This window comes from Tachysurus vachellii, chromosome 19 (assembly GCF_030014155.1).
Source record: "Tachysurus vachellii isolate PV-2020 chromosome 19, HZAU_Pvac_v1, whole genome shotgun sequence".
Taxonomy (NCBI): Eukaryota; Metazoa; Chordata; class Actinopteri; order Siluriformes; family Bagridae; genus Tachysurus; species Tachysurus vachellii.
Window position 1 is genome coordinate 19,373,686 of NC_083478.1, and position 19,281 is coordinate 19,392,966.

At 41.7% G+C, this 19,281-nt stretch overlaps 1 protein-coding gene across 5 annotated transcripts in view; it reads left to right on the plus strand.

Moving 5' to 3' along the window:
- The window catches only part of LOC132861932 (AP-1 complex subunit sigma-2), a 35,655-nt gene that overhangs the window by 7,114 nt on the left and 9,260 nt on the right, over positions 1–19,281 (plus strand). For 3 of the 5 annotated variants that reach the window (XM_060893637.1, XM_060893638.1, XM_060893639.1), the window contains exons 3-4: positions 7,149–7,257; positions 7,980–8,117. In XM_060893637.1, the coding sequence (XP_060749620.1) occupies positions 7,149–7,257; positions 7,980–8,117 (247 nt within the window). Of the gene's footprint in view, positions 1–7,148; positions 7,258–7,979; positions 8,118–15,813; positions 15,895–18,831; positions 18,894–19,281 lie in introns of all 5 variants that reach the window. The other 2 variants (XM_060893635.1, XM_060893636.1) reach the window with 2 other exon arrangements.

Consider the following 19,281-nt stretch of genomic DNA (forward strand, 5'->3'; position numbering starts at 1 on the left):
AAATATCTTCACGGTTGCAAAAAGGTAACAAAAAGAAAAGGTTTGAGTAGGAATTGTGAGAAGAGCGAAGAAGAGAGTGTAAAAAATGCCATGAGACTAAAATAGAAAAGAAGACTGTCAAGATAAAGGAGAGAGAGAGAGAGTAAGAGTGAGTAAGAGAGAGAGAATATACAGTACATCCTGTTGGAAAGAAAAAAAAACAGAGAATCCCCTTAAGATCAAGCCGAGTCCTCAGAGACTGCCTGCTCGTCATTGTTCTTTTGCTGAAAGAGATTTCCTGTGTTCTGTACTTGTCAGAACTGCTCATCCCTTGCCTCATGATTAGGCTCTGCTGATCACATGATCTCTGACCCGCTCTGACTCCGTCCTCCATTGAGCTGATTGTTAAGCTCTGTCTGAGTTAGCTGAGGAGTTATTGTTCTGCCCAGAGACTGCCCGGAGGATTAGGAGTCTCAGAACTGCCACGGTTGAGGCCTTGATCCGAGACCCCCTGCAGATCAGAGTATTGTCTGAAAGTATTGCTTTTCTTTGTACAATATCTGAATGATTGATGGACATCATGAACGTAAGTCTCCGTGAACGTAAACAGTTTATTCATTCATTCATTCATCCATCCATCCTCTACACCGCTTATCCTAATGGTTGAAGGAGAACCTGGAGCCTATCCCAGAAGACTTGGGGCAACAGGCAGGTTAAATCCCTGGACAGGATGGCAGTCTATTCCAAGGAGATTATGGATGGAAATGAATAAAGGATGTCTTAATCTTTATAAAGGTAACCTTGGTAAAGTCCTTTTTGAGCCTGGATCCTCTCAAGGTTTCTTCATCATAGGTTTTTCCTTGCCACTGTTGCTTCCGGCTTTCTCATTAGAAGTCTAAATATGTCTAAAGTTTTCAAGTTTGGCATCACTCAAAGATTTTAAACCCTCAGCCACCCTTCCTTGGTTTTAATAAAAAACGACAAATACCCCTATCACAATGTAGGATAAATCCAGAAGGGTTTGATGACACGGTGTTTACTTCTGTTAATCATATCGTTACACGATGTAGGTGTGGTGCAAAACAAGTATGAGACACAGATAGGATGCTGTACTGCTGTCAGAAACGTAGAAAGTGGTGAAGCTGTGCGGTTCCGGTCCAGTTCCGTCACGGCGATTCAGTCAGCTTGGTAGAACTGTGCGAGGTAATTGAAAACGACAGACAGAGGTTTGGATGCATCGCCTCGCATGCTGTATCCTTCCCAGAGGCAATTCTGTTTTATTCTGCATTTGATTAACAAATGACAAGGTCGGCATCGCAATCAATGCCCAGCAGATGTTCACAGAGCTGCTGCTTCACCGTCTGTCTGTATGACGCTCTGCTGTGCCACCTTTCCATTTCTCTCCATGGAAATGAAGAGAATCGATGCCAAAGAATCACTCTGAGCAACAGAGGACTAAAGTGTATTTTTGTAGTCTTGCAGAAAATAAATAATAAAAAGAAATCTCACTATCAGCACTATCAGACCGCTCCCTTCTTAAGATTCCGTACCTTCAAAGCTTGACATTATCTCAGCTTCTCACACCTCACCATCTAGAGCAGGTTCAATCAGGGGTTGTTGTGGAGGGTAAAAGCACTCTTACTCCGTCTTCGTGAGATGCTGTCGTATTGGTTTCCTTTAGAAACCCATTATAGAAAGAGCGTGAAGACCTAAAATCGTTCATGCGCTTGTTGTAGATTGTAGAACGCAGCGGGGACATGTACTGTAGTTGAAGCAGCTACTCACTTAAGCTACTCACTTTTAAGCAAATTAAGTAAATAAAACACTCGGGAATGAGCTGTTATAGGTAATCCATTTTTACTACCATGAAATGAATCGTTTTTCTTCTAATAGCACGTCGCAAAACGTTTTATTTATCTTATACCGCAGCAGTTTGTTTACACTTGCTCGGTTGTTTTTAGTAATGAACAAACAACCTCTTGTATATTTTATCCATTTATAGCTACTGTTGTAAACTTTTTTCCAGAGAAGACCAGGAGACTTGGAAATCCTTGTGCAGTAGTCTTTATTGTAGATACACGATGAAACGAGTCTGCAAGTCAGAGCGTACTGGCACGGGCGCTGCAGTCATCAAGTCTGACTTAATGTTGTAATACATTGTAAATATACACATTTTAGGGGCCGTCCCATCAGATAGAGACAAAACACTCAGGTGACAATCAAAGCATGAAAGGATGTAACAGCCCCCACACCAGATCCTGGAATTTCACCCTTAATCCCATTAACATAACAGTCTTTCTCAGACCTTGAATCAAATGGCCACCTTAAACAATGGGACAAATGGCACAAAGAGACAGATGATATCCTGAGTTAACTTGCCCCTTTCCTGTCATATTAATGAGATACAGGAACCACAAGTCTAATGTAAAGTTTGAATTTAACTAGCATTGTAACTTGATTTGGCTTCTACATGATCCACAAAATATGCTAGAACTAAAAGGAAATAAAACAATGACTTATTTTCCCACACTACACTGTTACACGGCATGTTATATTCGTGCTGGAGCAGCTCTAGACAGCCGTCTTTCTTTGTTTTTCTTTTCTAATATGACGTACAACGCAGCTAGGTAATAGGTAAACTTCACGGCTGAGGTAGTGCGTGTTATCTGCATGCAGGGATGTGGTAGCGCAGTGGTTATGGTGGTTCGACTACTGATCGGAAGGTCATTGGTTCGAATCCCAGGTCCACCAAGTTGTCACTGCAGGGCCCCTGAGCAAGGCCCTTAACCCTCAATTGCTTAGGTGTATAAACTGAAATAAGAAAAATGCAAGTCACTCTGGATAAGAGTGTCTGCTAAATGCTGTACATGTAAATGTCTGCTAAATGCTGTAAATGCTCGATATAGATTGTGTTATTAAGTAGAAAACTGCACGGTAATAACCATACGACAAGTTCATCTTTGTTCTAAATGTATTAAAAAAAATTTATTTATTAGTTTATGTATTTTTGGAGATCAGTAGGTTTGTCTCCAAGCTTTGCCGAATTGATTGATTTGTCTCTCGAGACCAAGACCACCTGCAGTACCATTCAGAGTGTGTGTCTGTGTGTGTGTCTGTGTGTGTGTGTCTGTGTGTGTGTGTCTGTGTGTGTGTGTCTGTGTGTGTGTCTGTGTGTGTGTCTGTGTGTGTGTCTGTGTGTGTGTGTCTGTGTGTGTGTGTCTGTGTGTGTGTGTCTGTGTCTGTGTGTGTGTGTGTCTGTGTGTGTGTGTCTGTGTGTGTGTCTGTGTGTGGGTCTTTCTCTGTGTCTTTCTCTCTCCTCTCACACAGCTCTCACTCTTTTTACTGCATTAAAATAATCGATTAATGCACTCCGACACGTTCTGGGCTTCGTTAAAGACAAACCTTGCGTTTGGAACTCATTTATTCTGATATCGACTCTCAGTCCCAATCTGAGACTGAAGGTATACTGTACGTACCCGCTCGAGTCATCGACGCCTGAAGTTAAACACGGTTTCATACCTGGATTATTTAGTAACAACCAGGGACAGGATCCGCGAGGAAGAAGCCGTTCTCAGAGGGCAACGGCTTCCCAGAGCTAATTAAGCTTGGGTAAATATTTATAGGAAGCGTTTGGAAACTAGCCAGATACAATACAAGTTGTTTTACACTTCCTACAGGGACAGAGTATGATAATGTCTCATATTTGTTTAGTGTTTTATTTAATGACCCTAAATTGACTTTAAAGCTTGCCATTGTTCATATACTCACCTGCACAACTCTTGTAAAAGCTACAAGAGGGAAACGTGTAGGGAAGTCGGTTAGTGTTCACACTGAAAAACTGACTAGAATGGTGTAAAAGTGTGAGATTATACCAAATGACACATTTTGTATTGCACCTAATGACACTGTTGGCATTGCAGCAAAGGCCACTGTTGGTGTTGCACTGAATGACACTGTTGGTTTTTCTCCAAATGACCTTACTGTATATCTCACCATATGACACTGTTGGTGCCACACCAAGTTACACCAAGTTGGGGTTACACCAAATAACATCGGTGGTGTTGCACCAAGTGACGCTGTTAGTATTGCCCCAAATTACATTATTCACATTACACTAAATGACACTTTTAATGTTGGATTAAGAGACAGTGTTAGTATTTCACTAAATGACATTACTTATATTTCATTAGATAACATTGTTGATGTCGCACCAAATGACACTGTTGATGTCGCACCAAGTGACACTGTTGATGTCGCACCAAGTGACACTGTTGATGTCGCACCAAGTGACACTGTTGATGTCGCACCAAGTGACACTGTTGATGTCGCACCAAGTGACACTGTTGATGTCGCACCAAGTGACACTGTTGGTTTTTCTCCAAATGACCTTACTGTATATCTCACCATATGACACTGTTGGTGCCACACCAAGTTACACCAAGTTGGGGTTACACCAAATAACATCGGTGGTGTTGCACCAAGTGACGCTGTTAGTATTGCCCCAAATTACATTATTCACATTACACTAAATGACACTTTTAATGTTGGATTAAGAGACAGTGTTAGTATTTCACTAAATGACATTACTTATATTTCATTAGATAACATTGTTGATGTCGCACCAAATGACACTGTTGATGTCGCACCAAGTCACACTGTTGATGTCGCACCAAGTGACACTGTTGATGTCGCACCAAGTGACACTGTTGATGTCGCACCAAGTGACACTGTTGATGTCGCACCAAATGACACTGTTGATATCGCACCAAGTGACACTTTTGATGTCGCACCAAGTGACACTGTTGATGTCGCACCAAGTGACACTGTTGGTTTTTCTCCAAATGACCTTACTGTATATCTCACCATATGACACTGTTGGTGCCACACCAAGTTACACCAAGTTGGGGTTACACCAAATAACATCGGTGGTGTTGCACCAAGTGACGCTGTTAGTATTGCCCCAAATTACATTATTCACATTACACTAAATGACACTTTTAATGTTGGATTAAGAGACAGTGTTAGTATTTCACTAAATGACATTACTTATATTTCATTAGATAACATTGTTGATGTCGCACCAAATGACACTGTTGATGTCGCACCAAGTGACACTGTTGATGTCGCACCAAGTGACACTGTTGATGTCGCACCAAGTGACACTGTTGATGTCGCACCAAGTGACACTGTTGATGTCGCACCAAGTGACACTGTTGATGTCGCACCAAGTGACACTGTTGATGTCGCACCAAGTGACACTGTTGATGTCGCACCAAGTGACACTGTTGGTTTTTCTCCAAATGACCTTACTGTATATCTCACCATATGACACTGTTGGTGCCACACCAAGTTACACCAAGTTGGGGTTACACCAAATAACATCGGTGGTGTTGCACCAAGTGACGCTGTTAGTATTGCCCCAAATTACATTATTCACATTACACTAAATGACACTTTTAATGTTGGATTAAGAGACAGTGTTAGTATTTCACTAAATGACATTACTTATATTTCGTTAGATAACATTGTTGATGTCGCACCAAGTGACACTGTTGATGTCGCACCAAGTCACACTGTCGATGTCGCACCAAGTCACACTGTCGATGTCGCACCAAGTCACACTGTCGATGTCGCACCAAGTGACTGTTGATGATGCACCAAATGTCACTGTTGCCGTTGCACCAAGTCACACTGTCGATGTCGCACCAAGTCACACTGTCGATGTCGCACCAAGTCACACTGTCGATGTCGCACCAAGTCACACTGTCGATGTCGCACCAAGTCACACTGTCGATGTCGCACCAAGTCACACTGTCGATGTCGCACCAAGTCACACTGTCGATGTCGCACCAAGTCACACTGTCGATGTCGCACCAAGTGACTGGTGATGATGCACCAAATGTCACTGTTGCCGTTGCACCAAGTGACACTGTTGATGTTGCACCAAGTGACACTGTTGATGTTGCATCAAATGACACTGTTGATGTTGCACCAAGTGACTGTTGATGTTGCACCAAATGTCACTGTTGATGTTGCACCAAATGACTGTTGATGTTGCACCAAATGTCACTGTTGATGTTGCACCAAATGTCACTGTTGATGTTGCACCACATTCACATTTACACCACAGAACACATTTAAGCATCCAAGCATAAACAATACAAATATAGACTAATGGAGTAGATTGATATAAACAAGATGCTGTCACATATTTTCTGACTTTCCCCTATTCCTACACGACTGCTTAATGAAGTGCTCAATAATTTAACTAACAGGTTGTATCGAGCATGCAGTGGCAGGGAAAACATCGATGTGGTCCTCCAGGGTTAGTGCTCTGCCATAGAAATCGTTTCCGCACTCTTTAGTGCCCCGCAGCATGTAAACGATTAATCACCAGCTGTCACCATTCCCCACACCCAGGTAAAACAACAGAACGGAAAAAAGTGCCAACTGCAGCACGGTGTTCCCACGTCGGGATTATGCACGAGTCCCTCGTTAAGAGGGTGGGAGGCTGACGAGGCGGCCGCACCAGCGTCCTCTTCCACAGCGTTAAATAATTTCAAGCAGAGCAAACACTTGCTCAGCAATTCTCCTGCCCTATATATCATCAGAGAAAAAGAGAAAGAGGCAAATCTGGGTGTGTGCTTTGCCTGGAACAAAGGAATTTGAGTGAGAGAGAGAGAAAAAAAAAAAAGAACATTTTCTCTTTATCAGCAAAAAACACAGAGAATTTGCAGCAGTTGCTATGCGCCAGCACGAACATTTCCATCCCATTTGATGGAGCACTCAGAGAATGTGGCCTGGTTTCCTGACACCATAACAATAACTGGTCATGTGGAAGAGTAAGAGTGTCTCTGAGAAGCATGTAAAATTGATTATGCTGCAATGCTTTTGGAGGGGAAAAAAATCTTGCACAACCTTCCTGTATCCGTTGGTAAGCCCTAAACTAGCGGTCATACAAGAATGATGCATCAATTTAGCGTAAGCGTTAAATGCAACTATAAATGGATAATAAATACGGTGTTAGTCATGAATGAAGTAAAAATATCTTCGTCAGTGGCAAATTAATGCGCCGTAAGAAAAGCAAAACCCTTTTGGACATTCTGAGAGCCTGCTTGTCCAAGTTTATTTCATTAATGTGTTTTTTTGTATGCGTTTTCTTGTCACAGATATGCTAGTTTGTATTTCTGCTGTGCTATTGAGGACCAGGACAACGAGCTGATCACCTTGGAGATCATCCATCGTTACGTGGAGCTGCTGGATAAATACTTCGGCAGTGTAGGTGTCTTTACTGCCCTTTATATTAGACGCTCTGTGAAAATAGTTAGGAAATGTTTGTATGTCTGTGTGTGTGTCTGTGTGTGTGTCTGTGTGTGTGTCTGTGTGTGTGTGTCTGTGTGTGTGTGTCTGTGTGTGTGTGTCTGTGTGTGTGTGTCTGTGTGTGTGTCTGTGTGTGTGTCTGTGTGTGTGTCTGTGTGTGTGTCTCTGTCTGTGTGTGTGTCTGTGTGTGTGTCTCTGTGTATATCTGTGTGTGTGTCTGTGTGTGTGTCTATGTGTATCTGTGTGTGTATCTGTGTGTATCTGTGTGTGTCTATGTGTATCTGTGTGTCTATGTGTGTGTGTATCTGTGTGTCTATGTGTATCTGTGTGTCTGTGTGTGTCTATGTGTATCTGTGTGTGTATCTGTGTGTGTGTCTGTGTGTCTCTGTGTATCTGTGTGTATCTGTGTGTGTATCTGTGTGTCTATGTGTATCTGTGTGTGTGTCTATATGTATCCATGTGTGTGTGTCTGTGTGTGTGTCCTTGTGTGTGTTTGTGTCTGTGTCTGTCTGTGTCTGTGTCTGTCTGTGTGTGTGTCTGTGTCTGTCTGTGTGTGTCTGTGTCTGTCTGTGTGTGTGTCTGTGTGTGTGTGTGTCTGTGTCTGTCTGTGTGTGTTTGTGTGTAGAGTGCAAAGTGAAACCTAGCTAAAGAAGTAAGCTAGTGTTTCTTGGTTGGTGCAGGTGTGCGAGTTGGACATTATATTTAACTTCGAGAAAGCCTACTTCATCCTAGACGAGTTCCTTTTGGGCGGAGAAGCTCAGGAGACGTCCAAGAAGAACGTCCTGAAGGCCATCGAACAGGCTGACCTGCTGCAGGAGGTAAATCAATGTACACCTAAAGAAACACTGCTGACCAGGTATTATTTTAGTGCGAGTAGATCAGACTCAAAAGCCTTGCTGGAATTATTTGAGAAAACAGAGAGAAGGTAGACTTTACTTCAGGATTAACACCTACTGTGTGTGTGTTAGGGGGTGAACCTTACAACTAAGGGTGCTGTATACGTGACTGTTGTTATAGTAAGACGTAAATATGATATAATGATATTAATCGTATTTTATTTCATACATCACACAATGGCTAAGCTCTCAAACTTCTGGGACTGGAGCTTTTGCCCTAAATCCGTGCATCTGCAGAAAAATGTTAAGACTGCTTTAAGACTCGCTGTGGGTTTTTTCCCCTCAAACACTAATCCCAGTAATCCCATCAAAATGGTATTGGTTAAGTGATTTTTAACCTTCTAGCCCATCAGCCCCCAACAAAAAAAAAGAAAAAAGAAACCTAAACATAACATAAAAACTATTTTAAATGAATGATTGATTCAGTTTAATGAATCAATTAATTTCATTCATTCATTCATCTTCTACCGCTTATCCGAACTACCTCGGGTCACGGGGAGCCTGTGCCTATCTCAGGCGTCATCGGGCATCAAGGCAGGATACACCCTGGACGGAGTGCCAACCCATCACAGGGCACACACACACACACACACTTTCTCATTCACTCACACACTCACACACTACGGACAATTTTCCAGAGATGCCAATCAACCTACCATGCATGTCTTTGGACCGGGGGAGGAAACCGGAGTACCCGGAGGAAACCCCCGAGGCACGGGGAGAACATGCAAACTCCACACACACAAGGAGGAGACGGGAATCGAACCCCGACCCTGGAGGTGTGAGGCGAACGTGCTAACCACTGTGCCCCTTAATTAGTTACAATAGAGGTAAAATATCCACACAAACAGCATAAAGGCTTGGCATAAAACTTCAATTCAGATTCAGTGTCAGTTCGATTCAATCGATTCGGTTAAAAAAAGAACGAATTCACGAACAACTCGCACATGAATCATGAGACTTTAACCAAGCCCCTGCAAAGCTACTTCACCTGATACACTTATTCGGGCTAGCATTACACACACTCGAAGGTAAACGAGTGTATAGATCTGTAAGTACAAAAGTATTGGCACCTACGCCATACAGGTATCTAATAATGTAGCAGCATTCTGTGTACATTGTGGGTTGTTTCCCCAACAGCCGTTCTTTTCGGTTAAACCTTCTCCAAACATCTTTTATGATTTATACAATGTTTAGATGTTTACACCACCCTCAGTTTTTTTGTATCTTCCTCCCTCTCTTGTGCTCTTTATGGTGTTATTTCCATAACTAGATCTCTTGCTATGTGTTATGCCTGATGTGAAGGTGATTCCTCAGTCGGGAAAGCAGCCTGGAGGAGCTTTAATAACTGCACACACACACACACACACACACACACACACACTTTCTTCTTCTCTGTTAGAATTTAGAGTTATGGCACTCACACCAGCAGGTTTGGAGATTTACGAGCTTATACAATATGTACTCTTTGTTGTTTTGTACACACACACACACACACACACACTCCTATCTGTGTCTCAAACCGCATACTTCTACACAGAGTACCTCACTGTCCAATATGTGAAACTGTAAACAAATTCATTACAGAAAATAGACAGATTTAATTTGCCAATCACGTGCGAAGAAGTGGCTCTATTGTGCTGTCCTGTCCCATCATGCACCACAAACCAAAAGGAAAAGGGGCTTACAGAAGAAAAAAGACAGAACTGACAAGGCTACCAGTTTATTATATACAGCTATTTTTGTCTTGCTGCTTTTGTCTTCAGCTCAAAACCGCAACCGATATTCAGTTGAACATTCAAAGAGAAATAACCTAATTACAGGGGGGGAAAATCTGCTCTGATGTCGTTTCATTAAAGAAATGTTATTACACATCAGGAATTAGAGCAAAAAAGAACCACAACCTCTTTTTTTTTTCGTGGAAACAAGTGGTACAGCATTTTGCACATTAAAACATGATTGGCTCTTACATGTTATGATGTAATAATCATCTGTCACAGATTCACTCATTTCTGTCTGCTTCTTAAAATAATGCAGCAGTGATTTCTTTTCTTTTCTCATCTAAAAAAAATTATGAAGTACTTTATATACTGTATATTAATTAATATCAGTTACTGTAAATCATAAACTGCAGTATTAGATGTATAAAGTAAAAGTATGATATTTTTTTTTTTTATGCTAATTCATTTTAGTCCATGATTACACCGTGCCCGAGTTCCTGTACCGTAGTATGAATTCAGGTATAAGGTAATATTAACTAAAATGAATTCTCTGGGTGTAAAATATCGCAAACCGAGCTAAATCTCCAGCTCTGCTTTGAACGTTTTCCAGTGAAGCGTCTGAAATATTTTAAGGCACAAATTCATATTGTTTGTAGTTGAAGCAGATAAAATAAATGTGGCTTGTGCATGTGTTTATTATTGTTTTATTAAATTTATGTGTTTTGAACGGAACTTTTTGGAAATTGGAAATTATTATTGTTAATGGTGCTTGCAAAGCAACATTATTACTATTGTGCCGGACAAAACTTCGGCGCGCAGCTTTTGTCCTAGACCCATGAATGACGTGTCAAATCGACCGGCTCATTGAGGAGAGGTGTGCTATGACTTTTATAAGCGATCTGAGTACCAGTACTTCCTGTACCGGGTCTCAAATTTGCCTTTTTTCCCCCATAGACTCCCATTATAAAATTTGGAGGTTTATAACTCGGCAAGTTTTTGAACTATCTACACCAAACTCGGCCAGCTCCTTTAGGGTGATACTCTGAACAAACTTTTAAACTGGTGTACCGACTGGCCTTTCGGTTGTGCCGCAGCCCCGCCCCCAAATATGCAAAATCAAAAAACTTTTTACAACATGGACATGTGACACATCAAAACACTCAGAACAATGAGGGGAACTTCCTCACGTGTATTTTGATGACGTCACGTGATGTCACGTGTAGCCCCACCCTCAAAATAAGCGAAAATCAAAAAGTTAGCACAACATGGACATGTCATATATCAAAACACTCAGCATGATGAGGGGAACTTGCCACGTGCAAGCACCATTCACATTTTCTTCAGGAAATGTACATTCTAGTTATTATTATTATTATTCTCTCACTCATCTTCTACCGCTTATCCGAACTACCTCGGGTCATGGGGGGCCTGTGCCTATCTCAGGCGTCATCGGGCATCAAGGCAGGATACACCCTGGACGGAGTGCCAACCTATCGCAGGGCACACACACACACACTCTCATTCACTCACACACTCACACACTACGGACAATTTTCCAGAGATGCCAATCAACCTACCATGCATGTCTTTGGACCGGGGGAGGAAACCGGAGTACCCGGAGGAAACCCCCGAGGCACGGGGAGAACATGCAAACTCCACACACACAAGGTGGAGGCGGAAATCAAACCCCCAACCCTGGAGGTGTGAGGCGAACGTACTAACCACTAAGCCACCGTGACCCTATTATTATTATTATTATTATTATTATTATTATTATGAATAATAAATTGTTTTAATAATAGTGTTGTTCACGTTTTAGTATCAGGCCAGTATGCGGTTTGAGACACCCATTTCCTTCCTCTGTGTTAAAACACAAACATGTTCCTCTTTCTGTAACTTCTCCTTAAAGTGCTCACTTCATATTTCTTAGTTAGGTAGAACCAAAAAAAACGAAAACAAAAGCACTACTTCAGGTTCAACACTCTGCCCAAACCACCGGGTCTTCACCAAGCAGCTCAGATAAACGGTAGCTTGTGGGAATAAATCGCAGTGCGGAGTAAATGGTACTTGTTACTCCACAGGCTGCCCACTGTGATGGCCTTTGATTAATCGCGCACACCGATGACAGAAATAGATATTATTGTGGAGGCTGCGCACGCTGCATACGCAGGAGCAGCACAGCACGTCGCATCTGCTCTTTATCTCGCCGCAGTAATTACTGCTGACATTTCAGAGACCGTTGCCAGCTATCTTTCTTTCTCGTTCATTTTTTTCTACTCTATTTCTTGTCTATTGTCGTTGGGTTTTGTTCGGCACAGAAGCACTTTGTACTTTTGATTCCACTTGACATGATTTTTTTTCTCTCTTTCTCTTCTCTTTCACGCTCCTCTATCTGTCTTCCGCTTCTCTTTTTTTGATTTGCAGAATCTCGATTTTCAGATCCGATTCTTGCCAGGTACAGTGGAAATGATTGTAGATTAGAAAACTCAATCAGACTGTAGTCCCCTCTTATGTAGACCAGAGCTTCCTGCCAGTAGATCAGTCACTATCTACTATGAAGAAGGAGGAGGAGCCACATGCCAGGAACAACGCTGCACTTTAGCTGGGAATGGTAAAGAATCAATCACGTGGGGTTGTGCTGTTGTAGGATAATCATCAATTGTGTTATTGTCTAATAACAGCATGTTTTATTCCTCTTATACCAAAGAAAGTTGTCAATTTATTCATTAAACATCTCATACTTTAATACCTTTAACGTCAGTCTTTGGAATTTTATTCCTTCACCAGCCTTTCATAATTTCTCCCTTTTAACATCTATTAGACAAAATAATCATTCAGTTAAATTGGAATTATTGGAATTGTTGTCAGGGCAACAAACTAATCAACACCTTCCGACCAATCAGCATCGAGAATTCAACCATGCTGTGGTATAAAGTATAATATAAACAAGTATAATATAAACTCACTCACTGGCTGGTGAATTTGTAAATATATAATAAAATGACAAATGACCTGATGAGCAGCTACAGTAAGTAAATTTTGAATTAATTCTGTATAAATTAACTACATATGCACGACAACAGGGTGGGGTTTTATTCTAGAAGATTCTGTGATTAGATTGTTACTGGCATGTGGTGACGCTACACCGAAGAGCGAATCCAGAAGGTGTGGTGCATTTTTCCTGGAGATCTGCCATCCTTCAGATCTTAGTACCAGGCTGATGTAACACGCTTATTCCATCTAATTCACGTCTGGAATTAACCGTTCCCAGTGATCACAGTCCCTCCAAACGCTCCACCCTTAACAGTAAGAAAGTACGGAAAGTCATTCATTTAACGAGTCATTAAAACATCGAAAGGTTTTTCCATTTTAATTGAAGTGGTCCAAAAGTCTGAGATCAGAATTAGATTTCTGTAATATTTAAACGTAATGTTTGGTATGTTGAATTTCATCATTTGAGATTCTGCACTATTTATTTTTAGCTCCCTGTTTTTAAACATATCGTCGCTGTCGGGCGGAAACCTCGTATGTCCAAATTTGGTCAATTTCATATTTTTTCACATATCGATGCTATTGGTCAGTCCCCACGTGGGTCTGTTATTTTTACAAGTTATTAACCAATCTAAAGTCTTGAAAATAGCTTGAGCGCAAATCTCTTAACTCCATTGGACACTTCAACTGTCCACCTCTTCCTCACTCCGTGGGAGAGCTTTGCGACATATTTCTCCTCAAGAAGAGTCGCAACGAATCAACACGTCTTCTGAGGTAAGAAAAAAAAGAAAAAAAAAAAATCTTGACCCCCGCTAGTTCTGGTGCTTGTCTGAGGACAGGAATTTAGCGCAAGACAATCCACTGCAACACGGACTAAACCCTGTGCACTGCAGATAAGGTACGGCGTTTTTTTAATTTCCTGAAAAATAACGGTTTTGGAGATACGAGGATTCCGCCCGACAGCGACGATATACAAATTTGCAAAATTGACGGTTGAACCGCTTTGTACAAAACCCCCGATTTTCCTACAAAACCGTCTCATCTCTTCTGTCAAAGCATGTGATGGACGAAACTCAGACGGATTTGATTTTAAAAGGGATCATCAGGTTTTACACGAATGTGTGGAGCCCGAGCGAGTGCCAACTCGAGCGCACGCACTCATTAAAGTATATAACTGTAATGAAAATTACTGTATTAAACAGATGTATTTTCACTAGAGTTCTCAGACATTTGGACCCCCATAAGAACAGAGTTCACTCCATGTAATGTATTGTAAGTTGTATTCTATGACAAATTGCCTACACAGTGTATTGATATGTTGATAAGTTACACCCCTATTAGAATTTCACTTTTTTTGTTCTCTGTGTACAATTGTCATCAAATTATTGCCTAACTCCTGGTCTAGTTGGGAACTGGGTTGACGGCAGTCCCGGTGAGGCACAGCTACAGTGCGGTTCAGCAGGTCACGCCATGCTGATTTCAGGAATGTGTGGTGGCAGGAGCTCAAGGGAAAAGACCTCCGGGAAACAAAGTCGTGTTGTGTAGCAGCCACACACTGAGCGTTGATCCAAATGTGAGAGAAAGAGAATGCTAAACGCTTTCAGCTATTTGCAATGCTAATGCTAACATGTCGTTCTTATGACTAGGTTTGTGTTTTAACGGAGAAGGCAGCATGTAGGTGAGCATGGCTGGACACGTTTTGCCCGAGGCCCATCAGAGCTCTGAAGCAGAGCGTTGAACACATGTAACGCTGCTGTACGCATTACTTTACAGTCTTAGACAAAACACAACTGAATGTCAGGTTAAATATTTGGCTACTATTTTTCACCGGGTTTTTCATCATGGACCTAAATGTGTATAAACACTTCTAGTTTTGGTTGTAAAATCAGGCTGATTCTTCAAAGCTGTAAAATCTATCTGTAATCATTACACACACACACACACACACACACACACACACACATCACGATAATTACATTCTGTATTAACGCACCGATTTATAAGCCAATAATCCTCTTACATTTAAGCCACACTTCTGTCCACAGAATACCTTAATCTGTGTTGCTTAGCAACCAAAGCTTACTGTTAACAGGTGCGAATATTATTAACAACGCATTTAATTATTCACCGAACGCTGGATTGCTATTGTTTATGTATTGTATTGTTTTTGTCGCCGTTTATAAAATCGGTAAATTGCGAGGGCGTTTTTTACGCCGATTGCATCATAGGTGAGAGGCTTTCAGTTCAACGCCCTTATCCAGAATCACCGTAATACACCGTATAAGTCTGTGTTTAATATAGTAGAGATAAATAAATAAATAGAGTGTCTAAAATAGTAGTGTATAGTAGTGGAGTATAAATAGAGTACTGTAATAAAATAGTTTACTGCAGTATATCAGAGTAATAGAACAAAACCGCAGAGTAGTTTTGTAGTATAACAGATTAGTATCGTGTTAAGAGTACAGTAAAATAGTATAGTGGTAGGGTATAGATTAGTAATACGGTAGATAAAATAATACAATGGAATGAAAGGGCAGAGTGTAGTGTAGTATTATTAGAACACAGCCATCGTGATTGTAACAAATAGGTCTGTGGTTAGTATCTCACTGCTGGGTGAGCTTTTAATTTCTGCTCAAATGCACGCATGGAATTTGCCCCAACCCATTATTCCTCACACTGGGAGATCAGCCCTCTGCCTGGTTGGGTTTATTAAGATCATCTCTCTGATTCGGTGGGTATAGTGATATCAGCCTTGTGTTTGGGTGGATTTAGAGAGATCAGCTGTCTAATTGGGTGGGTTTAGTGAGATCAGCCCTCTGATTTGGGAGGTTTTAGTGAGATCAGCACCCTCACTGGTTGGGTTTAGTGAGATCAGATCTTTGATTGGCTGGATTTTGTGTTCATAGAGCCAGACTGACGACTGGGGTGGTTTGGCGAACGATGAGATCTTATAAATGGTAGAAGTCCCAGGCTCTTCCTGCTTCTTGGTAATTACCTGAGTTGCTTGATCTGATTGGTCCATTTGCATGACAAGATCAGAGACTGAACGCATGACACATGTTCTGACTGCAGAAGCTACGGCGCTGTGATTAGAAGAGAGTGCAGATCAGATCTTGGAAGAGTAAAGAGTAAAAGACTCGCGTCTACATCACTGACGTGTGTTAATAAAGAAGTCAGCTGTAGGTGTAATAAAACCTCTCTGAAGTTCTACAGATGACCTTTATCTTCTGTATGACTTCATGGTCTGGTGTCACAGCGGCTCGTGGCTCTGGGGTCAGATAAGCTTCAGTGCTTGTGTTTGCCTGTTTGCTGTGCTGTTCCCTGAGCTGTTCTTCAGCTGTTCCCTGAGCTGTTCTTCGGCTGTTCCCTGAGCTGTTCTTCGGCTGTTCCCTGAGCTGTTCTTCAGCTGTTCCCTGAGCTGTTTCCTGGTACCAAATGCTTGATGACTGAACTAACACTGCTGATAGTTGACCGCATCTTTATCACAGCTGAAAGAACCAGTGTGTGATAAACGTCTGCGAGATGTTTTCTTCACTTCAGCAGAATGCTCCTCATTTGTTTTCACGCCCAAGGATCTGGAACATCTTCTGCATGAAACGTTCGTCACGCTTCGTCGACCACTGATTACAAACAAATCAACATATCTCCCACTTCAGCATTTAAGCGTTTGGAGTGCTTTAGTTGCTGTCTTCCTTTTTTCTTATTTGATTTCTTTCTTTTTCTCTCTCTCTCTCTCTCTCTCTCTCTTTCTTTCTCTCTCTCTCGATGTATTTCTACTTTCTCTCTTTCTGTTTTGTCTCTCTTGAACTGTATATATCATCTCTTTGTCTCTCTGTTTTTCGTTCTTATGTACATTCTTTCTCTCTGTCTCTTTCTCTTCCTTGCTTTCTCTCTCCATCTCTCTTTCACTCCATTTCTCCTATTATTTTTCTGTCTGTTATTGTTTTTTGTTTTTATTTTTGAACTTTTCTTATGGTTCTTTGTTTCAGTTTTTAACTTAACACATTGAGCTTCATATTAAATGAAATGCTGTGTAACTGAAATGATTATTATTATTATTATTATTATTATTATTATTATTATTATTATTATTATTATTAGGGTACTGCTTTCAGTCCCTTGTGTTTTCCTCGTCTTCTGTTACACAAGATCATTAACTGTTTGTCTCCGCTGGTGTTATTGGAGCTTAATGAGGCTTCAGCAAATCAGGCATTAACTCCCTCATTATCATCTTTACAGCTGATTTACAGTCACATCTCTGTCTCTCTGTCTACCCAACTCCCCCCCTGCCTGCCTGTTTCTCTCTCTCTCTCTCTCTCTGCCTCTCTCTCTTTCTTTGCCCCCCTCTCTTTCTCTCTCTCTCTCTCTCTCTGCCCCCCCTCTTTCTCTCTCCCCCCCTCTCTTTACCTCCCCCTCTCTCTGCCTCTCTCTCTCACTGCCCCCTCTCTCTCTCTCTCTCTCTCTCTCTCTCTCTCTCACTGCCTATCTCTCTCTGTCCCTCTCTCTTTCTATTTCTCTCTCCCTCTCTATCTCCCTGTATCTCTCTCTTTCTCTCTCTCTATCCCGCTGTACCTCTCTGTCCATCTCTCTCTCTCTGGCCATCTCTCTCTCTCTCTTTGCCTATCTCTCTCTCTCCCTCTCTCTCTTGCTATTTCTCTCCCTCTCTATCTCCCTGTATCTCTCTCTGTCCATCTTTCTCTCTCTTTCTCTCTCTCCCTCTCTATCTCGCTGTATCTCTCTGTCCATCTCTCTCTCTGGCCATCTCTCTCTCTCTCCATTTCTCTCTCTCCCTCTCCCTCTCCCTCCCTGTTTCTCTCTCTCTCTGTCCATCTCTCTTTCTCTCTGTATCCATCTCTCTCCCTCCATTTCTCTCTCTTTCTCTCTCTCTCTCTCTCTCTCTCTCTCTCTCTCACTCTCTCTCTCTGTTCCTTCTGTGTGTGCGCACGTTGTACATTTTCTTGCTAAACACAGTGTGGATCCACTAACCAGATGGTACGATAGTTCAGCTCACTGAGACGTTTCCCACACGGATCAGATCCTTATCCCGCACCTGCGATGAAACCTGGAATGAAAATAGCTTTAGAGTGCAAAAGTTTGCACCCCCACTGGCAGTTTGGCTCCAAATCCTCTCCGGTATACAGACCTGATGTAGAGAAGCCACTAACCAGGTGTTAAATATCATAACACACACTTGTTGTGAACACACACCGGTGTCGATTTAGATGTAAAGTCAGAATTTAGATTCATTACAGAATATCTATAATGACCGTATTTAACGACTACTCAGAGATTTCAGTAATTAAAGCTGTTCGAGTTCAGGGAAGCTTCTGGATTCTTCACACATAAACACTCAGGTTTTACTTTAATATTTTACACTCAGGTCAACAAGCCGCTCTTTCTTTCCCACGTTCCTAATTAGCTCGTTTCAGCTAGCTCGTGTCTTTCAAGTTCAAGGCACTTTTTCAACACGTTACACTTTTCAACCTTCAAATGAAGCCGAACGTCTTCCTATACTTCTGCAAAAGAAAAAAAAAAAACGCTTTCTTTTCTCCGTTCCTTTAATATTGTAATTAAACTCACCTCAGCCTGCAGGACTACATCTGTCAGCAACCTGAATGCACTGAAGAGAAGATTCTAGAGAAACAACAGACACACACACACACATACACGGACACACACTCAGGCCTCAGCAGGGAAAGCGTCAGTACATTGCTTTGCTTGCAGCGTAATTAAAACGGACCTTTGAGATATTCCTGTGGGAATTAATCTGAAACGGTTTTAATTAGTCTCTGATGAGAAAGTGATACATTGAAAAGAGTGTAAGGAGAAATTGAAGAAGTGTCACTGAAGACGAGTCTCACACACACACACACACATACACCCTTATCTAACAGTTTTTTCTGTTGAATAATCTCCACCTGTAGGAGTTAAGGGTCCTAACACCTCGGCCGAGGCTTCTGGTCTGTTCCAGAGTTAAGGAGCTCAGGTGAATATGGTCCACGCTTCATGTTTAGTTGGAGATTCCTCCTGTGTTCCTTCAGCACTCCGTGTGTGTGTCTCTGAGAAGCCTAGCTCACAGCTCACCCCTGTCTTATACAACTGTCACCATGTAGCAGTCATAGTACTGAAGTTCAGATCCAGAATCTCCTGACAGTAAACAGACACTAGTGAAGTGTGTGTGCGTGTGTGCACATGTGTGTGCGTGTGTGTACGTGTTGTAGGGTTTTACCTCTAGAGCCACTTTAGCACCAGTAGTTGAGTAATTGTTGTTCAAACCTCTTCAGCTCACTCCAGATCTGTGTTCTGCCTCCTTAGGTGTGTAAACATTTCCAGAGTTTCTCCTTAAATGCTATAAAATGCTTCAGTTGGGAATG